At 40.7% G+C, this 10392-nt stretch overlaps 2 protein-coding genes across 2 annotated transcripts in view; both read left to right on the top strand.

Moving 5' to 3' along the window:
- The first annotated feature begins 1484 nt into the window (after positions 1-1484).
- On the top strand, positions 1485-4677 carry rbp3 (retinol binding protein 3). The gene is made up of 4 exons (XM_058621134.1): positions 1485-2767; positions 2915-3105; positions 3205-3347; positions 3927-4677. Exons 1-4 carry the CDS (start codon positions 1574-1576, stop codon positions 4250-4252), a joined length of 1854 nt encoding a protein of 617 aa, XP_058477117.1. The 5' UTR covers positions 1485-1573; the 3' UTR covers positions 4253-4677.
- A 2045-nt stretch (positions 4678-6722) lies between these two features.
- Positions 6723-10392, top strand: part of antxr1c (ANTXR cell adhesion molecule 1c) — a 35820-nt gene continuing 32150 nt past the window's right edge. Inside the window, exon 1 of the mRNA XM_058621132.1 lies at positions 6723-7400. Coding sequence (XP_058477115.1) covers positions 7255-7400 — 146 coding nt within the window. The 5' untranslated portion in view covers positions 6723-7254. The remainder of the gene's footprint in view (positions 7401-10392) is intronic.

Genomic DNA, 10392 nt, shown 5'->3' with positions numbered 1-10392 from the left:
TTGATCAGCATCTTGGGAGCTGGCAGAGACGGGATTGTGTTGTGTAATGCATGAGGTGGTATTAACGATTAAGACGGGGAGATTAGCTCAGCGACTGGGAGCTGCAAAAATGTTTAGAACAGGGTCTTAAGAGTTTATTATTAATTTCAGGTGCAGTTTCAATGAGTTTTGATTCAATTAAAGAGACATTTTTGACAGGGGGACTAATAATGCAATGCAAAGCAGTAGAAAGCGAAGAGAGTAAGCAGGTAATTTAGTGTCAAGATAAAAACATTCCAATCAATCTTTTGTTTTTTTGTATCCAGACTGTGGTGGTTTTTTTCCAACTATTCTGATCCTGCATGTGTTTCAGAAAGGCTTTGCCACGTGTCTATAAATCATGTAATCATGTCGCTGGTGGAGTGACCCAGACTTGACCTGTAAATCTACCAACGGCACCAAAATACACCATCACAAGCTGTGTCTGGTGTCTTTTTCCACCAAACTGCTCATGTTTCTTACCTGTCCATTGTTTACGTTTTGATAATAAAAATACATTTTATGTTGCCACACAGCAGGAAGGTCACCTGTTTAGAATCCCAGTTTGACTGAGGGCCTTTCTGTGTGGAATTGGCCTTTCTGTGTTTTTCATCTTTGCCCTGTGATGGACTGGCGATCTCTCCAGGGTTTACCTCACCTTTCGCCCTCATAACCCCTCGACTAACCCTTTGGCCACAATTCCAACCCATGACGTTCCACATAATGAATAATGCTGTATAAAGTGTTTTTTCCTATCCTTGAGCTGCTTCTTCTGAAATTTGAGAAACCTATCTTTATTACATTTTTTACAAATGAGAAAATAATCATAAAACCATCAGTAGGTTGCACCTTATTTATTTTACGATCATGATCTGTTTTACAATTTTTATTGTGATTTCATTACATTATACATGTTTGTGTCGGTATAATGTTAAGTTCTTTGTACATTATCTTGTGATCACTTTATATTTTTCAGTCCGTTCTATTGTCTCGGCTCTTAAATCCCTGAACTACAAATGTTAACCAGCAGAGGGAGCAATCACTACACAAACTAGAAGTGAGTGGTGCTGACCACATTAGAAAGGAAGCCACCACCAACTTGTTGAACTGTGCTGTAACCAAATGTATTCCTTTAATGAGAATATAAAGAATTGAGCGGATCTGAATTCTTTTAAAATTATTATTCCGTAATCAGCAACTTATTCTAGAAGAAGATATATATTTTCACCACTCTTGATCCATTTCTTCATAATTACAGAGCTTACCTTATTTGACAGTAGCTTAACCTTGTAAAGTACCTTGTTTAAATTAAAGACACAAATCCTTAGCAACTATTTCTTGTTACTACATCTATTTGTTTAAGTTGTCTTACGAGAAGCACTCGGGATAATGCGATTAGAGGTTTATTGTGGGGCAAATCCTCTTATGAGTGTGTTAACAGAAAACTTGGAGCCAAAACAGTGGCATTTGACAAGGAACCTCTTCGAGGAAGGAGGTTTGGCTCCTGAGCAGCTATCGCCACTTACTTAATTATACTAAACTTAACGGACAAGAAATGGCAAAAGCCATCTTTCTGGTAGCATCCCTTCTAGTTTTAGGAAATGTCTTCTTCATCCATGCCTCACTTTCCCCCAGCTTCATTGTTGACATGGCAAAGATTGTTATGGACAATTACTGCTCACCGGAGAAGCTGAACGGGATGAAGGAGGCAATCGAAGCGGCCAGCACCAACACAGAGATCCTCAACATCCCAGATGCCGAATCCTTGGCTAATGTCCTCAGCTCTGGAGTCCAGACCACAGTCAGTGACCCACGTCTGAGAGTCTCCTATGAGCCAAACTATATCCCAGCGGTTCCCCCAAAGATGCCTCCCTTGCCCCCAGAGCAGCTTATTGCTGTTCTTCAGACCTCCATCAAGCTCGACATCCTGGAGGACAACACTGGCTACCTGAGGATCGACCACATCCTTGGAGAGGAGGCTGCTGACAAAGTTGGACCATTGCTCGTCGATCTGGTCTGGAATAAAATCCTGCCAACTTCAGCTCTGATCTTCGACCTGCGCTACACCCTTGGCGGAGACATCTCCGGAATCTCCTATATTGTGTCTTACTTCACTGAGGCTGAGCCTGTGATCCACATTGACAGTGTATATGACCGTCCATCAAACACCACCACTAAGATCTTTTCTATGTCCACACTGCTGGGGGACAGATACGGCAGTACCAAACCCCTCATTATCCTTACCAGCAAAAACACCAAGGGCATTGCTGAGGATGTGGCCTACTGCCTCCAGAACCTGAAGAGGGCCACCATTGTTGGCGAGAAGACCGCCGGGGGCTCAGTGAAAGTCGACAAAATAAAAGTGGGCGACACTGACTTTTATATTACCGTGCCAACTGCCAAGTCCATCAATCCCATCACTGGCTCCACCTGGGAAGTTACTGGTGTGAAGCCCAATGTGGAGGTCAGTGCCGAGGACGCTCTTGCTACTGCCATCAAGATTGTCAAACTCCGCGCCCAAGTTCCAGTCATCATTGAGGAATCAGCCTCCCTGATCGCTGACAACTATGCCTTTGAGGATATCGGAGATAGTGTAGCAGAAAAACTGAAGGAGCTCCTGGCAAACGGCGAGTACAGCATGATTACATCAAGGGAGAGTCTGGAGGCAAAGCTGTCCGCCGACCTGAAGACTCTTTCTGGGGACAAAAGCCTGAAGACCACCACAAACGCCCCATCCCTACCACCTATGGTAAAACCAGGTTTAACTGTTTCCTTGAGTGTTAAAGTCAACATAAAATAAATAAATGTGTAGTTCAGAGGTTAAAAATTAGGAAATGAAAATGCTATGGACTTAATTCAGATTTTAGCTAGAGCGTCTGTTTGTCTGTATTGACAGATTTACCCCCCCGAGGTTTACGTTGATCTGATCAAAGTCTCGTTCCACACTGACCTATTTGAGAACAACATTGGCTACCTGCGTTTTGATATGTTTGGAGACTTTGAGGAGGTCAAAGCCATCGCACAAATCATTGTTGAGCATGTCTGGAACAAGGTTGTCAACACTGATGCCATGATCATTGACCTCAGGTTTGTAGAATAATTATTTTACTTTAAAACAACTCTTTTTCACAATAAGTTAACTTTATTTAAAGTCTTCCTGTGATTGTTCTGCATCTTTTTTTGCAGGAACAACCTTGGCGGCCCAACGACAGCCATCGCAGGCTTCTGCTCGTACTTCTTTGATGCCGACAAACAGATTGTGCTGGACAAGCTGTACGACAGACTGTCCGGAACCACCACGGAGCTCCGCACCTTATCTGAACTCACTGGTAACTCATTTTGAAGTCAGTGTGTTATGTCTTTGTATTGTTAGTATTAGCAAGGTTAGCAATTAGCAAACATTAAGCATCTGAAGAGTCAGCTAATTCAATCAGGAGAGGGTGGAGACCAAAAATAGAGCTATACATGGAGGGTGTTGTGGGACTAATTGAACCAGGTGGCCACAAAAACAATGCTAACTTTATGCTAACTTTGTTTTGGAGTTGCCACTTGTATAAATTAGCAAAGGTTTGCCCTTGATATTTAGCATATAAACTAAAAAACGTGATAGACCCATATGTGTTGTTTTTTACAGCTTGTTTCTGCTGCTGTCACATGAACACAAATCTGCTATAGCAGGTTCACAAATACCAGAACATAGAAACATCTGTATTTTGTAGTTAGGATTGGTATTACGTCGTAGGTTTACCCTGATTTTCCTGACTTAATTCACCAAATCTTTTATCAGCATCACCCATAGTCCCTTGCCACTTTCTTCCATCCTACAACATTTCAAACCTTCTTCCCACTTACAAATCACTTTTCCATCTCCCTTTTTAAACCTTGTTCCACCTCATCCACTGCTTTAGGCACAAGGTACGGCTCTAAGAAGAGCCTGATCATCTTGACCAGCGGGGCTACTGCCGGCGCCGCCGAGGAGTTTGTTTACATCATGAAGAGGCTCGGCCGGGCTATGATCATCGGTGAGACGACCGCCGGAACTTCCCACCCGCCCAAGACCTTCCATGTTGGCGAGACAGACGTCTTCCTCAGCATCCCCACTGTCCACTCTGACACTGCTGCCGGACCAGCATGGGAGGGAGCTGGCATCGCACCTCACATACCCGTCCATGCTGACACTGCCCTCGAAACCGCCAAGGGTATCTTAAACAAGCACTTTGCAGGCCAGAATTAAAACCACACCCTGAACTGGGATTTCAATGGTCAGTTTTTTGCTTTGGCAGCCAAATAGTTTCAGGATTTAGACTCTAGACTTGTTTAAGAAGCAAAGAATGTAGGTTCTGTGTACTAAGTGTAATCTCTTATTCATTTTCCGCAGTACATAAGTCTTTTAGCTTGTTAGTAATGTCGCAATGTCTGTTACTCTGGCTGTCGAAACTTTCCAGAATGAAAACACAATTTTTTTTAAAGGTAATGAAAAAAAAAAAGAGAAGAAACAAGTTCAGTAAACAAGTTTGATTCCATTATGCAACACCCTGATTGTCCTTATATGGTTAACGTTGTATCTCCATAATTCAGTGAACGTCATGCCAGGTGGGCTGACGGACTTGAGTTGTAAAAGTTCCAGTGCTGAGACGCAATAAAAACAATACAAAAATGTGTGCCGGTCATGTTTTAATTTGCACTTACAATTAACTTTTTTATTCATTTTAACATAAATCACCTCTAATCAAGTTATGGCAATCCCCTTTATTTGACAACACCATTAGCCAACAGCTGGAAACAGAGTATAAAATATTTATCCTCATGATGCAGCTAAATAGTTTCCAGGAATTGAGTAGCATCTGCATCACAATAAACAAAGACATCTGTGAAATGTCTTTCGACTTGATCTTTTATCTATGTTACTGTCATTTAATTTCAGTGATTTATTTCACAGATACATATGTGTGTTATAGTGGTTAAAAAAAAAGGAAGCGTCAAATTTAAAATCCACTTTTTTCTAATGTGACTGTAAGAGGTCAAACTATACTTCATCAAAAGACTACTTTTGACCACTCTTACGCAGACAAGTGAAACATTATATTATTATAAGAAAAACATAATGTCATAATGCAGGTTATTGTTGTTTTTGTGTGGGTTTATTGTCCAAAAGTAAGCAAACAAACAAAAAGAATAAAAGGAATCCTGTCTGCCTCTCTCTCGCTCATCTAACATAAATAATGTGTGATGTCCAAACCAGTCATATCAAACTAATTACACTTTCAAAGCAACGTCTGAATATGCATGTAACAAATAGCTCCTACCGTTTTTATATATAATTATATGACTGTGTTATATAGGATTATGTAGGTAAATGTGGATTTTAAGACATGGGGGTGGAGCTGTTTAGTGAGGGATAAATCGGAATTGAGCCGATTGGGAACTGTCCAGGGTGTGACCCCGCCTATCGCCCTATGTCAGCTGAGATTGGCACAGCGCCCCCCCCCCTTGATCCTCCTGTGGAGGATAAAGCAGTAGATAATGGATGGATGGATAGTTGCCAATTGACACACAATTGATGGTGATCTTAAACATCTGAATTTCAAGGTGATTCACAGACTCGCCAACAAAACCTCTTAGCTCACTGCATTTCCAAAATAAACATGTGAATACCAGCTGATTCTCTTTATCTGTTTTTCTCAAAATCTTTATAGATCAATTCGAGTTGTAATTACAGGGGTGAGATCATCACTTGTTATGTCACAGGACGACTGAGGTAGTGATGTGAAATCACGGTTTTAGTGAACAAAAGTAATCAGAGGATGGTTCACCCTTCTGCACCATGTGTCTGCTGATTGTGTTTGTTGTGCTCTGTAAATGTCCCATTAACCATGCACGTGTCACTCTCTCATTACTCTACATGTGTGAAAGTGTAAATTACAGAGGTTTTTTACAACTACAGTAAGTGGCAGCTGCAGCACATTGAAGAACAAACACGTTTAATTGGGACAAAAGTGACAACTTTGTTACAGAGGAAGAGACTAATTGTGATAAAAACATGCGTGAGTCCACATCATCAATGACAGTCCTCTCCTGTGTCCCCGCGTGAGGGCGACGCAAAGTGGAATCTTGACCCATTTTTCTCCTGTTTCTCCTCAACACAGTGAAGCTAGTTTTAGTTTGGATTGTCAGTCTTTCAGGTGTCCTGAGGACACAAATAGTTTTTAACATCTTTCATGTCATGTGACTAAGGTATGCTATTAATGCCATCGACAAACATGATAGTACAGCATTTATTTTATTGATTGAACTGTTTTTTTTAATACTATATTATACTGGTAAAGTAAGAGGCACTCAATCCAAATCAATGCCAAATTCTGGTATAATTAAGGAAAAATAAGAAACACCCCTTCAATTGGATTATGGTTAGTCTTATATTTCATTTAAATGTGAATATTCAAAAAAAGTATGTGTATTTTTTTTTTTATTGTTTTCGTTATGTGACCCACATACTCAAAAACAATGCCGTATTATAGCATTATACAATAAAAATAAGATACCTTTCATACTTAACCTTAATAATATTCAAAATACATCAATAGACTCCACAACTTGACTCAATTCGATGCGGGTTCGTTTTGGTATATCCAACAAGAAACTGACTTCAGTGCCGGTTTCTCTGCCTCCTCCTCAGTCAGAATGAAACATGAAACCTGGTCCATTTCAGACCAGTCCTGTCCCCCGTGGGCTCCCAGTTCCTCTTGCGCCAACACTGCTCTGCATATCCCACTTCTATTTGGCACTTTTCAGACTTAAAACATTTTTGACACACTTTGCCAGGAAGCTTTTGTCCCCACTTTTCTTTTTTTCTTTCTTTTTTTGAAGCGAACCACCCCATCCTGCATCAGTGTTTCCATTTCACTTCCTCTCCCTCTGGATTTGTTTCTGCAAAGTTTCTAAAACAAAGTTTGGAAGTGTGGATTGTGGAGCTTTGATTTTGTTTTTGTTTTTGAGAGGAAACATCTCTGTTCCTGTGTGTGTGTGAGACAGAGAAAGATGCCGCTGGTCGTGATTGTGAACTGAAACAAAAGAGACTTGGGAGCGGAGCATCCTCTCTTTTCTCTTTGTTGCATCTTTGTTTTTTTCACAAGTCTCTGGGATGTAAGAAGCCACTGACGCGTTTGTCCCACTTTTTTTTTGCCTCCACCCACAAAGGAATTATTATAATTTTTTCGATTCATAAGGAGAAATCTTATGTTGAACATGCGGCTTGTTCTGGTTTTATTCGGATTATTTCTACTCTCTTCTCCATCTGCAAGAGCCGAGCCGGAGCTGCAGGAGGAGGTGGAGGAGGAGAGCTCCTGTCAGGGAGCTTTCGACCTCTATTTTGTGCTTGACAAGTAAGTTAAAACAACTTTTATCTCTTTAAAAACATCAATGTTAGTAGATAAAGTAGGAAAAAGCTTTTATCTTGTAAGTCATTTCTGCTTAATGTCATGGTGCATTCAAGGACACATCTTCAAAAATGGATTTTCCACATATTATGACACGAACGTTACCAGAGGTTTCAGTGTGGTTTACATAAACCTTTGCATCAGTGCGTGCGTGATGACGTCACCAAGGAGGCTGACTTGCTCGGTGCTGAGTAAGCAGAAGGATGCTGCAAGTCCAAAAAAAGAAACCCAAGAATTAAAAAACAAACAACCCCACAACCTTTTTGTCATCCACGAGAAACAACAAAAAAGAAAGAAAAACTTTTCTGTGTTTCCTTCTTACTAAGTGACCATTCACTCTTTCATTTCCACTCCCTGTACACCCACATAGGAAAAATGTTGTGGTGAAGTGACATCTAGACTTCAGCAGCAGTGAGCTCAGGCATTCAGGGAGAAAATGAAATGTTAAGAGAAGCATCAGGAGCGCCGGTTGTTTCCCTTTACTGAGACACTTATCCGTGCATTAACGCCACACGACTCGTCCCTCTGTGTTTTCCTAACTGTCTATATGTTGTATCAGCTCTTCGCCTTCCTCTCGCACTGATGGAGAGATGCCAGGGGGGAGTGGGGAGGGAAAACAAGGGAGGACAGGAAGCAACAACATTTATGGAAAATGTGGTCTTAATTTGGAAGGGGGAGAGGGAAGTGAAAAAAGAAAAGGTTGTGCACAGCACCTTTAAAAGTCTTGTGGTTTTGACAAGGAGTTTTCAGAATCACTCATGGCTGTTATGACAGCTCACATTAGACTGGTTTTTATGGCTTTTGTCCAATTAATTGCCAACCAATTAGCAATTTTAAGATGTTAAAAGACTTATTTGGACTAAATAGTGTTAAATGTAGCTTTTTTTGTACTTTATATTGAAAAGTATTACATTCCAGAGTATATTAGGCCCTAATTGGAATTGGTGCACTGTAATACTGTACAAACCTGGCTGTACCAGAACTTTGGACCCCTTTTCCTATGATATAATTTGATTTGATGACTATTTTTTATGGCTTTATCCAATAAATTGCCAGGATATTACAATCTCTTTCAAGACAAAGTCAGTTTTGCAGCTTTTAAATAACACGAAAATACCTTTTGGGCTGAATACCCTTGGAATAGAGTTACATTTTGCTCTTTTAGTGTTACCTTATCATGAAAAGTATTACATGTAACTCTATTCCAGGGTTCATTTGGCATGACTGGTTTTTGTGGGTTTTATCCAATAAATCGCCAATCAATTACCAATCTCTTTCAAGAAAAGTCAGTTTTGCAGCTTTAAAGTAACACTAAATGACTTTTTTGGTTAAATACACTTGGAATGGTTCCTAACTGGAACTGGTGCACTGTAACAGTGTAGAACCCTCGCTGTATCAGAACCTTTGACCCCTTTTCCTCGTGTCCAGTTGATTCCTGACCTTTATAAACATGGCAGGACTGCACCATAGATGTGAAAGGCTGCATCTGGGCTTGTGCCACGCTGTAAACACGGACACATGCTGCGAATAAGGGAACCGGCATCTTTCATTTATTTATTTATTAATTTAACACTCGGATGCTATTGTTAGCCCTCCTGCTGCATGCTCTGGTACACGCTCTGGCGGCAACTAACAAGGTTCAGATATTAGCGATGGACTTCAAACAGGAGGAAGCTCATTAGAGAGCAGCCAGTAACGTCAGACCTCCTACAGACCAGATTTGTCTCAGCCCCTGTCCCTCAGGCCTTGAGCTGATTTTATGAGACATTTTCTGATCTCTGTTGTTCCACATGGAAAACATAAAGATAAGTGTAAAGAGCTTGTAGCAGGTAGAGGGACCAAGGATGCAATAAGATACCATGTTTAAAAAGACTTAGAAGACCTACTGCAAGGTCTTTGAAGGTCTTTGAAGCATTTGGTCAACTCAAGAATCAAAGATGACTTCCTGACTTGCTGTTGTATTTTAGCAGTGCTAGTGGATCATTTAGGTTCTTAAGATCTTCACAGGTACACCTTGCTTTAACTCTTGACAGTGGAGGTTCCTGACGTGTGGTGTTCAAGGTGGCTTTTAGAATTTAGAAGAGCAGTCAAGAGCAGAAATTGCTAAATTGGTGGCAATGTGTTGTCCACCTTTGTCAGGAGAAATCTATTCAACAAAAATGTTGGAAATGGGGAAAAAAGGTCTCGTATAAAGAGCTCCGATTGGACGCTATCCTGACCAGGGATGGGACAATACCACTTTTTGTGTCTGATACCGATTTCACAACCTCTATCGATACTGATATTTCAAAGATACTGAGTCATTTCAAAGACACAATTCTCCAACTGTGTAACAAATATTGTTGTAACATTTTTTGATACCAAAAAAAAAAATGTTAACAGCAAACAAAGATGACTCAGCTAAAATGCTTTTGCTGCATAGTGAAGCATGCAATGTATACTGTAGGGTTTTTGGATTCTATCAGATTTTCCATTTTTGTCTGTCCGATATCCGATGCGGCTGATACTGATTCTCTTCCCTAAATATGACTTGATTGGCTGCCATTTGGTTGGACAGCTGAACACCTCGTAACTATTGCTGCATGTACAGTAGTGCCAGCAAACTGAAGCAGCAGACCCACAATGCAGTTTGGTAACTTGTGCCTCCGCCATAATTAAAAGTGAATTAACTGCGTTTCTGTTGAATCCTCCAGCGCATAACCAAAACAGTAGCCTTCCAACCATGATTTTACACAATGAGGAACATGTATATCGACACCTGCTGTGACATGAGTATGAAAAATATTCTGTAAACTTCACTGCAGAAGAGACTAAATGACTTCTTCTGTTGGGCGCAGGGGAAAAATGTCTACACATCGGTATCAGTTATCGGTCCAAGTAGTGCTGATGCATCAACATATCAGATATGGGCAAAAATGCCAATATTGAGCATCCCTAG

Source organism: Solea solea, chromosome 21, assembly GCF_958295425.1.
Source record: "Solea solea chromosome 21, fSolSol10.1, whole genome shotgun sequence".
Classification (NCBI taxonomy): domain Eukaryota; kingdom Metazoa; phylum Chordata; class Actinopteri; order Pleuronectiformes; family Soleidae; genus Solea; species Solea solea.
Note: the sequence above shows the minus strand (reverse complement) of the source record. Positions and strands in the feature narration are given on the sequence as shown.